We start from the raw sequence: 22,111 nt of genomic DNA, 5'->3' as shown, positions 1-22,111 counted from the left end.
AAACTTGGTGTGTGTGAGGGAAAGGATCAACCCACACGGAAAACTCACATACCTTGATAGGGATCACCCCCGACGAAAATCCACAATGGTCTTGACAAATCTCCTATTTCTTCTCTTCTTCTTCTTCTCCTTCTTCTCTTTTTCAATCTCAAGAACCCTAACTCTTTCTCTTTCAAAAATGGGACAAAAATGATCCAAAGATCATCCTAATACAACAATATGAGCTCAAAAGAATTGGCTAGGGAAAAGACTAAAATGCCCTTAATGATTCCCGGACGGATTTCCTTGTCAACTGCCCAACTTTCAAAGGTCATAACTCCCTCATACGAACTCGGAATCGAGCAAACTCGGTGGCGTTGGAAAGGTCGTTCCACGAACTTTGCAACCATAACTGGAATTTCACCTAACTCATCCTGAGCTAGAATTTATGGCTGTTCAAAGTTGGCCAAAATTTCACATTTTCCATACTTAGCCAAAATTTCCAAAACTTTAAATTCTTTCCAAAAATGAAAATTTCCAATTCTAAGCCTCTTCAATTATTTCATATTGCCGGATGTTACAATATCTCCCCCTTGGGAACATTCGTCCTCGAATGAGGTTGCTCTTACAAAACTAAGGGTGTAACATCTAACTCAAACACTCAACAAGCAATTATGCAAACAACAACAACAACTACAACAACAACGACAACATGCCCATTATATTTTAAAGAGCACTAAGAAGGAAATTAATACCTTAATCCGCATTCCCTCCGGATTCAAAAAGATGCGGATATCTCTTCTTCATGTCCTCTTCGGCTTCCCAAGTGGCTTCCTCAACAAATTGGTTCTTCCAAAGGACCGTGACTGACGCCACATCTTTCGTTCTCAACCTACGAACTTGGCGATCTAAAATCTGAACCGGCACTTCCTCATAAGATAAGTTATCCTTGATCTTAACACTTTCAGTCGGTAGGATCAATGAAGGATCACCTATGCACTTTTTCAACATAGAGATGTGAAATACCGGATGAACCGCTGCTAGCTCTTGTGATAACTCCAACTCATAAGCAACATTGCCAATCCTCTTAGCTATGCGGTAAGGTCCATATACCGGGGACTGAGTTTCCCCTTCTTACCGAACCTCATAACGCCTTTCATGGGTGAAACCTTCAAATATACCCAATTGTCTACTTTAAACTCTAATGCCCTTCTCCTAACATCAGTGTAGGATTTCTGACGACTCTGTGCCGTCTTCAACCTCTCTTGAATCACTTTCACCTTCTCCATAGCTTGGTGAACTAAATCTGGTCCTATCAACTGTGCTTCACCGACTTCAAACCATCCAATAGGAGATCTACATCTTCTCCCATAAAGAGCTTCATATGGAGCCATCTGGATGCTAGAGTGATAACTGTTGTTGTAGGCAAATTCAATTAGAGGTAGGTGATCATCCCAACTACCTTTGAAATCGATCACACAAGCCCTCAACATATCCTCTAAGGTCTGAATAGTGCGTTCTGCTTGCCCATCAGTCTGAGGATGAAAGGCAGTACTTAAGTTCACTTTCGAACCCAAGCCTTTCTGAAAGGATTTCCAGAACTGTGCAGTAAACTGTGCACCTCTATCTGAAATAATGGAGATTAGGACTCCATGAAGTCTCACTATCTCTTGAACGTACAACTTGGCATAATCTTCGGCTGTATTGGTAGTCTTTACCGGTAGGAAATGAGCTGACTTTGTCATTCTGTCGACAATCACCCAAATAGAATCATGTTGTCTGCGAGATCTTGGCAACCCTGTGATGAAATCCATATTGACCATCTCCCACTTCCACTCTGGAAGTTCTATCCTCTGGGCCAAACCACCGGGCCTTTGGTGTTCAACTTTCACTTGTTGGCAATTTGGACACTTAGCAACAAACTCAGCAATGCCCTTTTTCATGCCATTCCACCAATAAACTTCACGCAAATCACGATACATCTTGGTGGAACCTGGATGAACGGAATATCTGGAGTTATGAGCTTCCTCCATAATCTTCTCTTGGAGTCCACCTACCATAGGTACACACAATCTACCTTGATATCTCAATACACCGTCTCCCCCTTGTTCAAAAGCTAATACTCTTTGCTTCTGAACATTTGCCTTCAACTCAAGCAAAATGGGATCTTGATCTTGCTTTTCTTTCACTTCTGACATTAATGATGACTCGGCCCTGCTCGTCACCGCTATTCCTCCTTCTGCAGAATCTGTAAATCTGACTCCCAGGCATGCCAGTCTGTGCACATCTTTTGCTAACTCTCTCCTTCCTTCTTCAATATGGGCGGTGCTACCCATAGACAACCTGCTCAAAGAATCAGCAACAACATTAGCCTTACCTGGGTGGTAAAGAATACTCAGGTCATAATCCTTGAGTAACTCTAACCACCTCCTCTGTCTGAGATTAAGCTCTTTCTGAGTAAGCACATATTGAAGGCTTTTGTGATCAGTGAATATGTCGACATGCACACCATACAAGTAGTGACGCCATAACTTCAAAGCAAATACTACAACAGCTAGCTCTAAGTCATGGGTTGGGTAGTTCTTCTCATGAACCTTCAACTGTCTGGAGGCATAAGCGATAACTTTGCCATTCTGCATTAAGACACAACCCAAACCAACTCTAGATGCATCACAATACACCATAAAACCTTGAGTACCTTCTGGTAGCGTCAAAACTGGAGCTATAATCAATCTCTTCTTCAATTCCTGAAAGCTTTTCTCACAAGCTTCAGACCATTGAAATTTCGCGGCCTTCTGAGTCAACTTTGTCAAAGGAGATGCAATAGACGAGAACCCCTCAACAAACCTTCTATAATAGCCAGCTAAACCCAAAAAACTCCTAATTTCAGTTGGAGATGTGGGTCTAGGCCAATTCTGCACTGCCTCAATTTTTCGAGTATCAACTTCAATTCCATCACCGGACACAATATGACCTAGGAACGCCACAGACTTAAGCCAAACCTCACACTTAGAGAACTTGGCATACAACCCCTTGTCTTTCAAGGTCTGAAGAACTATTCTAAGATGGTTAGCATGATCTTCTTCATTCCTTGAATAGATTAGTATGTCATCAATAAAGATAATAACAAACATATCTAAATAAGGTTTGAAGACTCTATTCATCAGGTCCATGAAAGCAGCCGGCGCATTGGTCAAACCAAAAGACATGACTAAAAACTCATAATGACCGTATCTGGTTCTGAAAGCTGTCTTTGGAATATCACGTTCCCTTACTCTTAACTGGTGATAACCTGATCTGAGGTCAATCTTCGAAAAACAAGTGGCACCCTGAAGCTGATCGAAAAGATCATCAATCCTCGGAAGAGGGTACTTATTCTTGATGGTAACCTTATTCAACTGGCGGTAATCTATACACATCCTAAGGGAACCATCTCTCTTTCTCACAAACAAAACCGGAGCACCCCAAGGTGAGACACTCGATCGAATGAAACCCTTCTCTAGAAGATCTTTCAACTGCTCTTTCAACTCTGCCGGTGCCATTCTATAAGGCGGAATAGAGATAGGACGAGTATCTGGAATGAGATCTATGTCGAAATCTATTTATCTCTCGGGAGGAATTCCGGGTAGATCATCAGGAAAAACTTCTGGAAACTCTCTTACTATAGGAACTGACTGAAAATAAGGTATCTCAACACTAGAGTCATGAACTCGGACTAAGTGATAGATACAACCCTTTGAAACTAACTTTCTTGCCTTAAGGTACGAAATAAAACGACCCTTGGGCACTGCTGAACTACTACTCCACTCTAAGATTGGCTCACTCGAAACTGAAACTTGACCACTCGAGTTCTACAATCTATCGATGCATAACAAGCATGAAGCCAATTCATACCTAGAATGACATCGAAATCTACCATATCTAACTTAATCAAATCAACCATGGTGCTCTTGTGATTGATAGAAACAGGACAATCACGATAAATTCTTTCAGCTAGTATAGATTCCCCAACCGGTGTAGAGACACAAAAGGGTTCACAAAGTCTTTCAGGAAGAACATCAAACTTATTCGCAACATAAGGAGTTACAAAAGATAAACTTGCCCCTGGATCTAACAAAGCATATACATCAAAAGCAAAGACCTTGATCATACCAGTGACAACATTCGGAGAGTTCTCTTGCTCATGGCGACTGGTGATAGCATAAAGGCGATTTGCTCCTCCACCGGTACTAGAAGTAGCCCCTCTAGGTGCCATCCTGTCTGGGGGAGCAACTGATGAAGATTGGGTCCTACTACCCAAACTTCCACTACCTTGATTATTCTTAGGGCACTCCTTCACGAAGTGACCCTCTTGCCCAAACTTAAAACATCCCGTCTGGCCATCACGACATTTGCCCGGGTGGGTTCTACCACACCTAGCGCAGGTAGGAAACAAACTGCTTCTTTGTGCCACACTACCTGAGGACTGTACTGGTCTAGCCTTGAAGTCCTTCGAATTCTGGCCATTATGACCACCCCTGTATCTTGGTGCGGGTGCGCTAACAGATGGTGGAGCAGGTCCCTTTTGCCTTTCTTGGAAGGACGAACGATTCACATTACCTTTCTGCTGCCCAGGCTCATTACCGGTCTTGGCTCTCTTACTCCTGAACTCTTCCCTATCCCTCAGCTTCTCTTCCTCAACCTGCTGTACATAGACCATTAATCTGGATATGTCCATGTCCCCGATAAGCATTGCAGCCCTACCTTCCTTACTCGACAACCGAGACAGCCCAGCAACAAACAAGCTCATTCTATTCCTCATGTCCGCAACCATCTCCGGAGCATAGCGGGAAAGTTGGGTGAACTTCAGACTGTACTCATGAACACTCAAGGACTCCTGCTTAAGTGTGAGGAACTCACGTACCTTGGCCTCTTTCAGTTCTCGAGGAAAGAAATGTCCCAAGAAAGCTTCTTCAAAACAGGCCCAACTCGCAGGTGGTGCATTCTCAACTTTGCCCCCTCTCCACTGGTCGAACCAAGTTCTAGCTACATCCTTCAATTGATACGCAGCTAGTTCAACCCGTTCAGTATCTGACACATGCATCACATCAAAAATCTTCTTTGACTCTTCAATGAAGTTTTCTGGATCCTCAGTAGTGCTCGAACCCGTGAAACTCGGAGGATTCATCCCCAAAAACTCACGAATCCTTGAAGTGTCAGCTCCTTCCTGTCGAGCTCCCCTTTGCTGACCAATCTGATTTGCTACAGCTTGACTCAACATTCTAATTGCCTCTCTGAACTCGGCATTAGAAACTTCCCCTTGATCTTGCACTCCAGGTGCATCAGGTAACTCTTGCTCATCAACATAGCGTCTAGGGAGACGCCCTCTGCCAACTCTTCGTGGAGGCATGACTATCTGAAACACGCGCAAGCACGGATTAAAAGAAACTCTTTAGAGATCAACTCTAGCGCACGAGACGAGTATGAAAAAAAAAATGGGAAACCTTCCTAAATGTTGTAGCCTCCCAATTATAGATGTGGCGCGCTTCACACCGATAACTAGGACTCTGCAGACACGGATTCATAGACACCCTAGGACTCTTGAACTCTGTGCTCTGATACAAAGTTTGTCACGCCCAGAGCCTACACCCTGGGCGGGACCGGCACCTGGAGACCATTGCTGGCCCCAGGCGAACCCTTGGCCTGGCTTTCTTAACTCAGCGGAAACTTAACTCAACAGAATAACTCAATGCCATGCAAAGACATAAACAACTTAACTAATAAAAGTATGGCCCAAAGGGCAACTCGAGTCTCAAAATAGAATATTTACATATATATCTACGCATACATGGATGAGAGACTCAAAACTAACTGACTGACTGACTGACTGACTGACTGTCTATTGAAGCCTCTAATATTCTGAGATGGATGTGGGGACAGACCCGCAACATCCTAATAGAACAAAACTAAGTACACAAAATAATTGAGTCCTCCGGAATGCAAGGAGGTTCACCACAAACTCTGGAGTGCTTGGCTGGATCAACGACGTGCAGGATGCTGATCCGGGGTACCTGAATCTGCATCATAAGACGATGCAGGCCAACTGGCATCAGTACATGGAATGTACGAATATGTGAGCTGGAAAAGCTGAACCCCAACTTAAGCTTGAAAGGAGAACAAGAGATCACTTACCTTGACTCTGAACAACTCATATAAATAACTGGACTCAAAGTAAAGCAATGAGACACAAGCCATACATATACAGCTTGTAAAAGAATGTAAACAACTTAGATCGTTAAGGATAAAATGACAACAAACTCGACTTTTCTTTTATAAACATAATACAGCTTTGTGGGAGGTTCTTTAACCGACAACCACCACTACGAGCCTTAGTGATGATACAACGTTTTACTTCACGTTGCCAAGGACCATCCTATACCTTGCCATCGATATAGGACCTTACTTTTGCTTAGTGGATCCACTAGCCTAATCTTACGTGATCATCTAAAAAGAATGATACGTCAAGTCCCATGTTGGCGCATGGTTCTTATGGAGAGTTGAGTTAATATGAACTCGTGTCCCCAATTCGGTGCTCAATACTACTCCCAAAAATACTTTGGCTCATGCTTTTAAAATAACTTCTTTCTTTGATTGAGATAATTACTCAAAACTTTAGCCCAAAGGCTCCTTTGGGGAAAGAAAACATGATTCCCTTCTTATTCAAATATAATAGCATTTACAACCTCCTTTGGGAATACTTAGTTCCCTAATAGCTTTCTTTTTTTTTAAGAAGAGAATTCAACTTTAAACTCATGACTTAGCTTGAAACTAAGACTCTTACTCGACTTGAAACTTCACTTGACTTGGAACTATCTTTCCTTGAATCGGAATTATGAATTCAAGGTTTTCGATCACATGTTATGGAAGGATTCTTGAACGCTTAGACGCACTTTGGAACGTCGAAAACAACTACAAAACATAGGTGAATTACTTTGGAACATGCATGAGAAAGTGAGAAAAGAAGAAGGGAAACTTGGCTGAGACTTCAGATTTCTGGTGACACAGATGGGACTTACGGACGCCATCGACGGACCGTAGATGGACTTACGGTCCGTACTGCAGGTCCGTAGATTGCGTCAGAGATTTTCCCCAGAATTCATTTAAGAAAAAAAGACCAAGTGTTGACCTACGGTCCTGACTTACGGTCCGTAGGTCAGGCCACGGACCGTAGGTCGTGACCGTAGATCGATGCCCCAAAAACCAACTTCTGTTCCGATTGACGGTTGACCAGTACGGACCGTCGATCGATCTACGGTCCGTAGGTCAGTCCCGTAGATGGGGATCGACAGCCCAGAAATTTCTGCAAATCGATGGTGGATCAACCTTTAAAGGGTCATAGCTCTTAGAATCATAATCCCCTCAACATACAATAGGTTTCAACTTAATGCACAACCCAATCAAGCCTCACAACGAACAATAACTTCAACAACCTCAACAACAATATCAACAACTAACAACTTCGACACTTCAACAACAATTCCCAATCTTTTCTCAAAGCATAGAATAAACTTGGTGTGTGTGAGGGAAAGGATCAACCCACACGGAAAACTCACATACCTTGATAGGGATCACCCCCGACGAAAATCCACAATGGTCTTGACAAATCTCCTCTTTCTTCTCTTCTTCTTCTTCTCCTTCTTCTCTTCTTCAATCTCAAGAACCCTAACTCTTTCTCTTTCAAAAATGGGACAAAAATGATCCAAAGATCATCCTAATACAACAATATGAGCTCAAAAGAATTGGCTAGGGAAAAGACTAAAATGCCCTTAATGATTCCCGGACGGATTTCCTTGTCAACTGCCCAACTTTCAAAGGTCATAACTCCCTCATACGAACTCGGAATCGAGCAAACTCGGTGGCGTTGGAAAGGTCGTTCCACGAACTTTGCAACCATAACTGGAATTTCACCTAACTCATCCTGAGCTAGAATTTATGGCTGTTCAAAGTTGGCCAAAATTTCACATTTTCCATACTTAGCCAAAATTTCCAAAACTTTAAATTCTTTCCAAAAATGAAATTTTCCAATTCTAAGCCTCTTCAATTATTTCATATTGCCGGATGTTACAGATAGTTATGAAAGTTGCATTGTCTCCTCTGATGGATATTTTTCCCTTGCTTCTTGACCTTCAAGCTTTGATGAGTTAGCGATGGCCTCTGATAGAGCCTTCGGTAGCCAAAAACCAGGTCTTTCGATAGAGGCTGAACGATCAAGTACCAATGGTTCACGCAATGTGATTTGAATGCCATCATATGTCCACAAGGCTAAATCTGCTTCGCCTTTTAAACCCAGGGAGAACCATCCTAAGCCAGCAACCGCAACATCCATGCTCTTGACATCCCAGCTCGTTCCACTGCTTTTACTTTCTGCTTTTGCCATTGTCCCAATTCAGAAACTCGCTCTATCAAAATGGGAGGCTGAATATCAACAGATAAAAACAGAACAAGTAGCATAGCTCTGTGCTCTTTCCAATTCGTTTTCCTTTACACTTGAGTAAATTGAAATCAATAAAATATGAAAATATGTTTGCCAATGAATATTTAGTGAAAACTAGAAACAAGTAGCACCAAAATCATGGATATTTAATTTGCATTGATGGAGAAACCAATAGAGATGGACAAATCTATTTAAACAACATGTGAAACTCAAAACAAATAGAAGATAGGAAGGTACACAATGCTAGATACATATGGATTCAATTTGAAAATGAGAGATCTAACCACATTCTTTATAATTGGTTGGACAAAGAGGAACTGTAATCCTGAAAGCCAACAAAAATGTAATCCTGGTCATCTATATATGAGGTAGTTCTCCTCAATGTTGTAACCTGATTACTTGGCCCTTCTCCTGCATTATTATTGATATTTGTAATACCCTAAGTATCTCGTTTGCGAGAGAAATCTATGATTCGTCCAGCGCGTGTTGACAATTGTTTCAAGGATAGTGCCACGTAAGCCAAAAAGGGGTAGAATATTATATATGAAAAAAGTTCGGGGGGAGGGGGGGATAATAGGACCTTAGTAAAGGTTAGGTGTGTCTCAGGGATTTGGGGCATAGGCTGGGGGTACTTATGCATTTCCCCAAAAAAATATAAAAGTTTATTCATAATTACTTTTTTTTTTTTTAAATGATTACTTTCGTCATACCAACCATATACCCCATGTATGTTTTCCTATGAATATAATACAACAATAACAATAATAAATTCAGAAAATTAAAGTTCCACAAGTAGTGAGATGTACGTGGACCTTATCTCTATCATTATCGGATAGAGAGGTTATTTTCGAAAATCCCTTGGCTCAAAAAAATATTTTTCAAAACATCTTCGAAAGAAATGCAAGAGTCGAAAAAGTTGTAATGAAAATATGGTTTCCTAGGAATATTTAGTGAAAACTAAAAACAAGTAACACCAAAAGCATGGAATATTTGATTTGAATTGATGGATTGAATTTTCAGATTGTGGCCTTTGTCTAAGTAGTGCAATATCATTATTGTTTAGGGAGTAAGATTTCTTAATATGATGCATGCTTAATTCTCGAAGATTAACTAAATCAGCAGAGTCAACATCTTTCTACTGATCACAATGAAAGCCTTTAAGAACTTGAAGACTCGTGAAATATCTTATTGGTTAAACTGAAAATCGATCAAAAAATATCTTATTTGTTTGGATATTTGTTTAGCGTATTTAAAAATCAAAAATAAAAAACCAATAAATCGAAAGGATAATATATAAAACCGAACTGACCGATGCATACCTCTATTATTACCACTCTCAGTGATGCATATTAATCCATTATGTTTTAAAGTTTATTGATTTGACTTTTCGGTTATGAATCTGTAAACCTGCTAAACTGTTATACAACCATTAAAGATATTAGCTTAAATTTATCAATTATTGATCATGATCAGTTCGATTATCGATTTAGCCATTAAAATTTGACACAAAAATAATCATTATATTGGAAATCACTTAGAAAAAATGTGACAAACCAAATTAACCATGCCTTAAAAGCAAACACTTTCACATTGTAGAATAATCGAGATTATCAGACAGACAAAAATAAAAGTATGAAACTAAACTCTAAGTCAAAGACTTTTTATATATCAAATGGTATAAGTGTAATCATTTAATATTTACCATCGGATTATTAGTTAATCCATTAAGAAAAAATCTCAAATTGTTAAGAATCGATAACCCAATAATAAAATAAATCAAAACCATTATCGAAACTACCAAATCAATAAACCATTATGAATAAACCAATAATTTTTTTCGATTCAAATTATCAATTTCTATTTGATTTCAACAGCCCTACTCTTAGGACTCGTTTGATGGGAATAAATTACCTTGAGAATAATTATTCCTGGATTAGTTAGTTTAAGAGGGATAAAAATATTGATTGCCTGTTGCACTTTTTTTTTGTGGTGTGACATATTATATGTATAACTAGATGGGGATGCCCGTGCGCGCACGGGCCTAATATATTATGTTTGGCAGTAATTTTTATGATAGGTTGTAAATGTATGTAAGTATTATTATATTTGTTATTGTTTATGTTTCATACATATTTACATATTTGTACAGAAAAAGCAAAATAAATCGTGATGGCAAGTCATGCTGATGCTTTGTAGTTGACAAAATATCTGCAATTACAAAGAAGTATTTTAGATTGTGGAGGTATAATTTAGTAAGAATGAAGCTAGTGTAGCAGATTGTGACGTACCTTGTTGAAACTATGGATGTCTTGCCCTAATTTTCACTGGAGGCAGTGCATTGACAAAAGGATAGCAAACTGGGATTTACTTTCTTGCAAAAGCATATGTGAGAAAAGTTGTTTGTTTTTTAGTAATATGGTAGTTTAGGCATGTATTGTTTTTTGTTATTATATTCTACCAAATAGGAAGAAAGAAGAAGAAGAAGAGATGAAGAGTAGGAGTAAACAACGAACAATTACGAAGCAAGAAAAGTGCATAAGCTAAGTGTGAACAGTTATATTAGCAATTTAGTATCGATAATTATAAAATATTTAAAGAATTAAAAGCTGAGGAATATTTAGTACTACTTTAATCACATTTTCGTCTATGGAAGCACCGTCACTTCAATAAGGTACGTACTATACTATTATTCAGAGACAAATTCAGATTCAGAATACTAATGTTAACCCCATGACCAGAATTGGATGATCAGTTCTCAACTTGGTATCCTGAATTCACATTACCACTACTACTCCTCATATTGGATTGAACTGCAATGTTAGGATTTATATTTTTGAAACACACTTTCCAGACCCACTACCTACCGTAAAACCAAAACCACTAATCCTTAAGCTGCAGAACCACATAATGCCATCCCTTCCCTTATATCCATGCATTTACTCACTAAAATTTGAATTCCAGGATACAAAAAAAATTGAATCTTGGTTCTGCTATTTCCTAAAAAGGCGGTAAACTTTTTCAAGTTCAATCAACCAATTCAAAATGGAACCTAAAGTACCATCAAAAACAAAAAACCTAACAAAAGTAGAAGAAAAACCGAGTGTTGATTTAGCTTGGTAAATTAGTATCACCACTTAAATTGAGACTTCTAATAAAGTAAAAATAAAAATGTACAACAAAATATGAAAAGCAAGCACAGGAAGCCTCAAACATCGAAGAAGAGTATTAACTTCAATTCCGTCAATCATAAATTGAGTTCAGAACACAACTTATATGAAAGGACTTGATAAAGCCAAGAGTCATAGAGATGTGAGAAGTTTTGCTTATTTTTAGTCACATATAATCTCTTATAGAATTGTGCAGGCTTTTAAATTATACTCTCAATGTATGCTCCTCAAGTCTTGGCCTAAATCTTACTATTTTTCTTTTTCCTTTCATCATGTGCTTTTTTTTGGTCACTTTAAGTTCTTTGCATTTACTTAGCAGAGTGTCTGCTAGCTAGACCAACTTTTATCTATTGGAGCTTTAAAGTACATGCTAACAAACTGTTGTATTCCACAATAATGTGCCCGAGAGGAGATTTAAATGATAGGAAATTTAAGAGATTATATTATCTTAACCTATGGCTGAGGCGAGCAAGTCTTATAAACACAAAACATACAACAATGTGTTCATAACTTTCTTACATTTGCTAATGATCTACCAGGTAAACATAGACACGTACAGCAAAAAAAGTAGTCTTCCAACAGTTAAGTGACTCTTTTTTGGACATCCTTTGCTAGATGGAATCTTTCTAGCCCAATAATTTAATGGATTAAAAACTTGCAAACAGCCCTAAATAGACACATATTAGTTTTAAATTGAGCCTTCAAAGGATTCTTTTATATCCAGAATTTGAAATCGAAACCTCTGCTTAAAAAAAAAGAAGAGCAATCTCATCAATTGCACCACATTCTCTGGGGTTACTCAAAATTGAGTTTAGTTGTACCTTAAGATGCATTATTGATTCAAGAGTGGAAGTATACAAACATTATACTTGCCATATAGTCATACTCTACTTACAGGTCAAATAGCTTCCTATTTCTACAGAACACCAAATATGCAAAAGGCCACTTGCGGAGGATTATTTTGCTTCTTGTTTGTTGACATAAAAAAAGTATTACTCCTGCTCTTCAATTCTAAAGTTCTCGGAGATGTCTAAGAGGGGTTGTACGCGTGTTATAGAAACATATTGTGTGATGATTGAAGGGCTTTTTTTTTATAACAATGCTACTGAAGAAGCATAATTTAATGGAAACGAACAGAACATGCCATACATATACCATAAATACAACAATTCGAAAATTATAAAAAAAAAAAAAAAAAAAATTAACTGAAAATTAAAGCGATACTACGGAAGACAGAAAACCAAAAGTTTTATCTGCAGCCATATTCAAAAATCAATGGAAGCAGCAGTGCGGAAGAACAAAAAGTGAAAGCTAATACCTTTTTTTCCATTGTGAGACCTGGAAAGAGCTGAAAAGCAAACACCTTTATCTGCTTTCCTTTTACTTTGCTTATATGAGAACTGAAGAAGAGTTTTTCTATAGATGATACATGAGAGCAAAGTGGAAAGAGGCATGGGTGCCACGTACAACACAACAGTGGCAAGTTGAACACGTGGAATGAGAGGAAAGAAAGTTGAGCTAAAATGACCAAAACGCCCTTCATAAATAAAATAAATTACCAAAAACAGACATGTTGATACCATCTGATATACTGACACTTCTACTATGGTAGAAAATTGTCAAGGCCTTGCTGAAATTGATGGTAAATTTATGCTCTATATATTGAACCACAATTTCTAATGTTAAAGAGTATAATTTCTTCATGGTAAACTAAAAATACTTTGCAACTTAAATAAACATTACAAAATCAAATTAAGAACATCAAACTCAACACAATTATTTCAACACTAAACCAATGGCCACAAAAGAAGAACAATGAATGGAAAGATATGAAAAAGACCATCGAACAAGATCTGAATCTCAACGTATCGTAACAACAAAAGATATGGAGGCTCTAGTTTATTAGCTGAAGGAATATTGTTCTTACCTCATGGAACATCGACAAATTCGACTTGACCTCCAATACTACCATCACAAGTAGTCATCAAATATCCTTTAGCAAGTATCACAATCTAAATATTCTACATTTGAACTACAAGTAGCATGACCATAAGCTAAAGCATCATTAGGTTAAGGAAATGTTATGTAATAATCATAACCTTGTTTTGGTGTCTCATTACTTAAATCTATAAGAACATAAGACAAACTATCTCCAAATGGGCCATTTTTTGTCATATATTTCACCATTGCATGTATGGTCCAATAATTTAGACTCTGGAAATTCACTTCTCACAAAACAATTAAAGTACCCCATGATTAAAGTTATAATTAGGAATGTGGTTAGCACTCTAATTCTCAAAATTGAGCTCCTAGCTATATGTATGTATATATATTTATTTATTTTACTTTTGTGTTACAAATAATTGAGTTTAGTTCTTTAATGTCCTTTTGTTTAAATAGATTTATCCATCCTTTGATTTCTCCACCAATGAAAATTAAAGTATTCCATAATTTGTATTTTATAAATTATATATGTTGCCGGCAAAAGACCACTTCTATTTTTTTGCTTTGATATTATAAATCTTAATGCTTGGTATAATTCTTGCAAAGGGGGGAATATTCATCATACAAAGATAGATCCATTAAAAGCAATTGATGATTAACAGTACTGATCATGCAATGTTGTTATTATTATTGAATAATTTGGATTTCTAATCATTTACAATTATTGGGTTTTAAAATTAACAATTTATATCTATTATATAGGATTTAGATCAAAGCTACTGAATTCAGTTGAATCCATAACTGAAAAACTAGCTCCACCCTTCCTAGTTGCTTCAGGTACTCTGTAGTGATTATTGTGCATTCAGTTTTACAATTTGATTGTTTTTGTTATTTAGTTTTGATCATTTGATTTTCGATTTTCAAACATGATGGCTCAACATGATTATTGTTCCCTTCGTCCTAATTTATATGAAGGTATAAATTATAGTTTGACTCTAAAAAAGGAAATCATGGCAATTAAAAGTGAACAGATGGAATAGTATATATTATCTTCATTTTATTATTTTTTATTTTAAAGTTGTTATAAAAACTCGTTCATGGGTTATATTTGGATGGTTAAATTTCGAATCCAAAGTTAAAAAAACATCACTTTTTCCCTTCAAAATACATAAAGGGCCATTCAATTTTTAGTTTAATCAAAAGGGACACTTCGCTAGAGAAGGAGCGAGATATGTTTGTGCTATAACTACCGTTAATGGCATAAACTGACTTATGAACAATTTTTCTCTTTGCGAATTCTCAACTTCTTTTATTATATGCCCTCATAGTAACCCCATCATTAATTTTAATTTAGATAACGATGAAAACTTTCTAATAAAATAGAAAACATTTTTTATAAATTGAAGTAGGATAAACACTTTTCTAATGAAAAAATCATTATTAGAAAAAGAATGTGTTTTTTAAAAAAAATAAAAAATAAATATATATATATATATATATATATATATATATATACATTTTTAGACCAAACTAGTGAAGACAATCATATTTTCTAACCCCTTTTCTGTTAATTAAATCATCACAAAATAATGGTGTTCAAACAACAACCGAAAACAAAGGGGGAGTGCCAAGAGTTGGGGTTGATGCGCCGCGAGTTGGTTCAGGCAAAAAACTAATGGATTCAGGACACAAACTAATGGATACATCTGATGTTCAAGATGCTGAAAATTCTAGGCAGCATGTTTTGCAGTTGAAACCAAGAATGTAACTAAAAATTGGACACTGGTTGCACACAACAAATCAACTAGTAATCGGAGTCTTTCCCCGACTAGTCAAAATAATTCTCCATGTAGTGAAAAAGGTGCGACTGGAAATTTTCATGACAGTGAGAAGAGACAAGATATTAGTCATGCCTCAAGAGACCTATTATGTTCGAATAACTTTGATGCTTTATTGAAGACTATTGGAAAGCAAGTAAAGTTAACAGAGAATGACAACGATTTGATCCAAGAAAAGAAGGTCTCACCACCTACTTTGAATAGCAAATTAAGTCCAGAAGCTCCCGTATTTGTGCCTAAATGTGTGATTGCAAAGATGAATGAGTCAAGCGCCTTAGTGTCAAATACAATTGATTTGGGCGAGGATTCACTTGATGAAGATGAGGAAGACAATATGCTTGATTTGGGCGAGGATTCTCTTGATGAAGATGAGGAAGATATGTTGGACATATGCTTTGATATAGTGGCTAGGGAAGGAGATATATCACCTAGGCAACAAAGAAGTGGAAGCAACAAAATCAAAAAGAAGACACATGGAAGGCAATATAGTTGGGACGGTAAAATGACTGAGGAGTTTGTTCCAAGACACCTACTAATGCGACAGGAAAAACAGAATCATTTGACAGTATAGGTTCAACAAGATCCAATAAATCCATAAAGAAAGTTTGAATTATCAAGTGTTGTTGGATAGGTTTGAAGAAGAAGACAAGAGAAAAATACTTCAAGTTACTTTTGATGGGCAATCAATTTTTTTTAATTTATGCGTTTGTAATAGAAAGTTTGAGGTTGATAACTCAACTTTCTTCTTGATTGGCATAATTTTACATTATTTAAGCATCCTCATTTGTAATATCACCATGGAGTGTATTACAAACTCTGTGGTGATCAGAAAATACTTAGTTCTCTCTAGCTGTTATTTTATTCATGCTTATTAGGTAGTAGACATTAGGTACTTCATTAGGATTAGTAAGGTAAGGCCTAACCCCCCTTGCTTGCACTTATCCCTAGTGGTAAATTTGCGGGGAAAAAAAATCATCACACAATCCCAAAAAAAAAAAAAAAAAGTTCTCTTCCAACACATTTTTCCACACACTAACAAAAACAGAAAGAAATTACACATTCAAAAGCCAAAAAACATTCAAATAGGTTTCTATTATCAAATAAAATCCCGCATATGGTTGTAAAGATCCACCGTATTTTTTTTCTCTTAAGATATTTCATTCTCTCTGGAATCTCCTTCAGCTTTGAACAACAACTGATAGCAAGACTTTTAGTGAGAGGCATGACACTTGTCACGCCCTGAGCCTACACCCTGGATGTGGCCGACACTCGAAGACCATTACTGGTCCCCAAGCGAACCCTCATCCTGGCTGACTCTAAGCGGAAGACTAACTTAAGCATACAAGAGCTTAAAACTAAATAAGAGTTTATAAACTCAACTTTACAAATCTTTAAGTCAAAAGAAAACTCTGTATACTAGAATATATATACAACTCGCCATAAAAGGCAACTTTAGTCTTCAAAACATTTAACAAAATAAATGAAAAGACTTCTGAAACTCTACTGTCTATCTATGAAGCCTCTAACCGATAAAGATGGAAGCCGAGACAAGACCCACGACCTCCTAACAATTGATGCAACTGCAAGGTAAATGAAATCCTCCGGGAGCAAGGAGGCTTGTCATAGCTAACTGGAACTCCCGGATGTATCAACGAATTATTTGTTGATGATCCTGAATACATGTGTCTGCATCATAAGAAGATGCAGGCCAAATGGCTCAGTACGTGGAATGTACGAGTATGTAAGCTGGGAAGCTAAACAACATAGGCTAGAATAAAAACTGGAATAAACTGAATAACTTACCTCTTTTCAAACTTTCTCAACTCAAGGAATACTCAAAACTACTCAAACTTACTCAACTCAGAAGATAGATACTGAACTTAGAGACAGATACTCAACTCAAAGATAGATACTCAACTCTAGATACTCGACTCTTGAATAACTGAACTCAATATAAAGCAATAAGACGCATGCAATATATATATATATATATATATATAAAAACTGGTAAAACAGTATAAACAGCTTAGTTCGTTAAAGATAAAACGATAATAAACTCAACTTTACTTATATAAAAGTAATATAACTTTTGTGGGAGGTTCTTTAACCGACAACCACCACTATGAGCCTTAGTGATGATACAACGTTTTACCTCACGTTGCCCAAGGACCATCCTATACCTTGCCATCGATATAGGACCTTACTTTTTCTTAGCAGATCCACTAGCTTAACTTTCGTGATCATCTAAAAAGTATGACCCGAGAAATCCCATGTTTGGCTACATGGTTCTTATGGAGAGTTGAGTTAATATGAACTCGTGTCCCCAATTCGGTGCTCAATACTACTCCCAAAAATACTTTGGCTCATGCTTTTAAAATAACTTCTTTCTTTAATTTGAGATAATTACTCAAAGCTTAGCCCAAAGGCTCTTTTGGAATCAATGTTCCCTTTCTTTGCTCAAATGTGAAAACATTTATCAACTTCTTTGGGAAATACTTAGTTCCCTAATAACTTTTGAGAAAATGAACTCAACTCTTTACTCTTTACTTTACTTGAAACTCTTGGCTTGATGTGAAACTCTTAACTTAACATGAAACTCTTAACTTTTGACTTGACTTGAAACTCGATACTTTTGACTTGACTTGAAACTCTTAACTCAACTTGAAACTCTTAACTTGACTTGAAACTCTTAACTTTGAAGTTAAAACATTCAATAAAAACTCTTGGAAACTTTAAGAAACTTTGCTTGAAACACTTTAAAAACTTGCTTTGACTTACCTCTTAACTTCACTTGACTTGGATCCTACCTTTCCTTGAATTGGATTATGGATTCAAGGATCATGATCACATGTTTATGGATGAGTTCGGGATGTTTAGATGTACCTTAGAGTATTGAAAACAACTATAAAACATAGGTACTTTACCAAGGAACAATTAGAACATGTATGAAAAAGTGGGAAATGAAAGGTAAAGGGAAGGATTGGCGTCCTTGGCGCTCTAAGAGGCGCGGGGCGCCAGCCCTCAAACTTCAGAGGGGCCTGCTGGGCGCTCTGCCCCAACGGGAAAGTTTAGCGTCCCTTTTTTTTGGGGTGCGCTGGCTGGCGCGACACCCCAACCCTTTTCCCCCAAAAATCCAACTTTTTCCCCTTGTTTCTTTCCAACTTTAAACCCTCTCAACATACAGGTTCCAGCAGCAAACACTTAGAGTCATAAAGATCCTTAATATACAATAGACTCAACTCAAAATCACAACCGGAAACATGTACTAAACCAACAAGAAACTTCAACAACACAACCACAAGAATTCAACAACCACAACAAATCTTTCTCGGAATTAAAAACGAGTTTGGCATGTGGGGGAAAGAACCAGCCCAACACTATGATCTGACATACCTTAATAGGGATCACCCCCAACGAAAACCACGACGATCTTGACGAAATCCTTGCTTCTTCTTCTCTTTCTCCTCTTCTTTCTCTCTTCTCTCCAAAACCCTAACTCTCACTTTTAAAAAGGAAAACTGATTTAAAATCAGTCTAACAACTCAATATAACCAAAAGAATTGGCTAGGGAAAAGACCAAAGTACCCTTAAAATTTTCGGACTAAACTGCCCTGTGCGACTGTGCCAACAGCTCAACTTCCAAAGGACATAACTCACTCATACAAACTCAGAATGAGCAAACTCAGCGGCGTTGGAAAGATCATTCCAAGGGCTTTCCAGACATAACTGGAAATTTGCCTCAATATTCTGAGCTAGGAGTTACGACTGCTCAAAATTGACCAAAAACTCACCTTTTGCCCATACTTGGCCAAATTTTCCAGATTTTTGAATTCTTTCCAAAAATGACTATTTCCAATTCAACTCTTCTTGGAACTCAATGTGCTACATCTAGGGACCTTAACTTAACACTCAAGAAATTTTTATTCCTCGGTAAAATCTCACTCCACATGAAGGACGGCTCGAGTCTTAGTTCGAAAAATTCTCTGGGGTGTTACAGCACTTGTGGCTAAATGCCATGTTTCTAGGTTTGAAAGATGATAAAGATGAAGGAACTCGAGTTGACGAAAGCTATTATCACTGCACATTATTTCTTTTCCATTATAAGTATCTTCTAATATGAGATCTTTTAGGTTTGGCAACATTCCCAAAGTAGGCATCGGATCTTCCATGAGTTTTGACTTCCAAAGAACCATCATAGTGATGGAATTTGGAAACAGATCTGGCAGTTTCTCTAATATTCTCCCTTTTAACAACAATTTCTGGAGCTTTTGACAAGAACTAAGAAATTCAAGGGATGAGAATGATTCATCAAATTCACAAAACAATGTGAGACTGCTAAGGTTTTTCAAGCTGCTAATGCTGTTCAGGAGTAAGATTTGGTAATTAATTTCACTCATCCTTAATTCAAGAAGATTGACTAAATCAACAGGGTCAACATCTTTCCACTGATCACAACGAACGTCTTTAAGAACTTCCAGACTAGTGAGTTTGCTTATACGTTTCAGAGGTTTTAAATACGAAGCAACTAAATGTCTTAGATTTATCAGGTCAGCTGTCTCGCGGGGTAGTGCACAAGAGTATCCACAGTCAGTGACAACAAGTGTCTGTAGATTCTTGAGGTTGCCAATGGAAGAGGGAACATCATAGATACCTCTCAATCTTAATAACTTAAGGTGGTACAAACTTCCAATGGCATCAGGTAATGTAGACATATTGTCACCACGCATATCCAAGTACAACACATAGAGATGTTGGAACACACTACTACTGAAGTTCATAAGACTCATATTACGAAAATCTGGATCAGAGAACATAATTGACCTCAACTTTAAGTTAGAAAGATCAAGTGAGAGGTACCTTTCTCCTTGACTATGAATGACATGTCTGATACATAAGGAGGATATCGAGTGCTTTCTTGGATCATAAAAGTCAAAGAAGTTTACCTCCAATGCCTTTTGTATCTCAAGATCACGGAGTAAATCATGAACCCTACATTTAGTAACTCTTTCCCAAAATGTATAATCCACTTGAACCAAGCTTCGTCTTATCAACTCATTCAAGAAGCCTTCAGCGACATCCTCCATTCTTTCTTCTCCTCTTGGTATGATGAAACCCTCTGCCATCCACAACCGTATTATGTTATCAGCCTCGAGCACTTGATCTTCTGGAAAAATACCAAAGTAGAGAAAACACTGCTTGAGCGCAGTTGACAAATCATTGTAGCTTAATGATAGTATGTTAGAGATTTCAATAAATTTATCTTCTTTAATGTTCTTCCAAAGGTGATCTTCCACCTTTTGCCATTCGTGTAGCCCCTTTTTATGCGAAAGTAGTCCGCTCAATACAACAATCCCAAGAGGTAAGCCTCTACACTTTTCCACCATATCCTTAGCTAGACTTTCCATTTCTGGAACCATTGCTCGAACATCAAGTAGTTTCCTATGAAAGAGATCCCAACTTTCTTCTTGGCTTAGGAAACGAAGTTTATGAACAAAACCTCTGTCGTCTGCTCTTTCAGCAACATCCTCTTTGCGCGTGGTTATAATGACTCTGCTGTCATTCTTGCTATCCGGGAATGCTCTTTTCAAACCCTCCCATGCTTCTTTCTGCCATACATCATCAACCACCAAAAGGTATTTGCGTTCTTTTAATAGATCACAGAGATAAATTTCTAGATCTCCTTCTGTCGTCCTTTCCAACAAATCTAGAGTTTCCTTGGTGCAACCTTGGATGGATTTTATGATAGTTTTAAGAAGATCCATTGTGTTGTACTCTTGAGAAACACATATCCAAGCACGTGTAGGGAAGGTATTGACTATACTAGGACTTCTGTAGAGGTTTCTCGCAAGAGTGGTCTTGCCTAAACCGTCCATGCCATAAATGGAGAGGACACTTCGACGAGACTCTGCTTTCAGAATTTCAGCTAGCAATATTTCTACAACATCCTGAAATCCAACAAAAATATAATCCTGGTCATCCACATATGAGGTAGTTCTCCTCAATGTTGCAACCTGATTACTTGGCCCTTCTCCAGCATTACTATTGATATTTGTAATACCATAAGTCTCTCGTTTGCGAGAGATATCCATGATTCGTTTCTTGAGTGATTTGATCTCCTTGGCTACATTGTATAATTTCTTCTCCTTCCTACATATGCAAGCACAACCTTGAGACAACTAGCACGTTTACCAGCCTCAAAGGTGTAAGTCTCGAGTATAGCAATAGAGTTGATCTCAAACACCCATTGTACAACTCTATGATCTGCATATTGCTTTAGTTCTGGATCTTCTAGGAAAGGTTGTATGAAGAATAACTCATTTCTCAGCCATGTAACTTCATCTCTGAGACTTGTTCTCAGTGAAACTTGTTGACTGAGGAAATCGCCCAATTTTCGAAGTGAAAATGACACAAAAGCATCAGCCATCTTCAGGAGTGTTGATTTTTGTTTAGAAAAGAGGGGGTTGTTGCCTGTATATATACAAATAAAGTTTAAGTCAAGAATGAAGATATAAGGCCAAAAATGAACGATCAATACGAAACCAAGACATGGATTATTTGCCGGCATATGCATTGGTTAAAACACTATGTGGCTGTGTTTGATACTATCAATGTCATATCATGATAACAAATTAAGACAATTCAAATTAAATTTATCTTTTGTAGTAGCATAATCAGTAATCACATATAGTTCCCTGATAGTACATATAATT

The 22,111-nt window shown here is 37.5% G+C and overlaps 1 protein-coding gene and 1 long non-coding RNA gene across 2 annotated transcripts in view; one reads left to right on the top strand and one right to left on the bottom strand.

Annotated features, from left to right (window-relative positions):
• The window catches only part of LOC125818670 (uncharacterized), a 52,647-nt gene extending 43,729 nt beyond the window's left edge, over positions 1–8,918 (top strand). The window contains exon 2 of the long non-coding RNA XR_007442409.1: positions 8,821–8,918. This is a non-coding gene — a long non-coding RNA (uncharacterized LOC125818670). The remainder of the gene's footprint in view (positions 1–8,820) is intronic.
• A 7,515-nt stretch (positions 8,919–16,433) lies between these two features.
• LOC125819132 (putative disease resistance RPP13-like protein 3) lies at positions 16,434–21,825 on the bottom strand. Its single transcript, XM_049498647.1, is given in 3 exon segments — positions 16,434–16,640; positions 19,409–21,567; positions 21,570–21,825. Coding segments are annotated over 3 exon segments (2,622 nt in total).
• Positions 21,826–22,111: the final 286 nt, after the last annotated feature.

The sequence above is a fragment of the Solanum verrucosum genome, unplaced genomic scaffold (assembly GCF_900185275.1).
Source record: "Solanum verrucosum unplaced genomic scaffold, falcon-dt-bn FXZP01000252.1, whole genome shotgun sequence".
NCBI classification, from domain to species: Eukaryota; Viridiplantae; Streptophyta; class Magnoliopsida; order Solanales; family Solanaceae; genus Solanum; species Solanum verrucosum.
The sequence above is the reverse complement of the archived record's forward strand: the minus strand, read 5'-3'. Positions and strand labels throughout refer to the sequence as shown.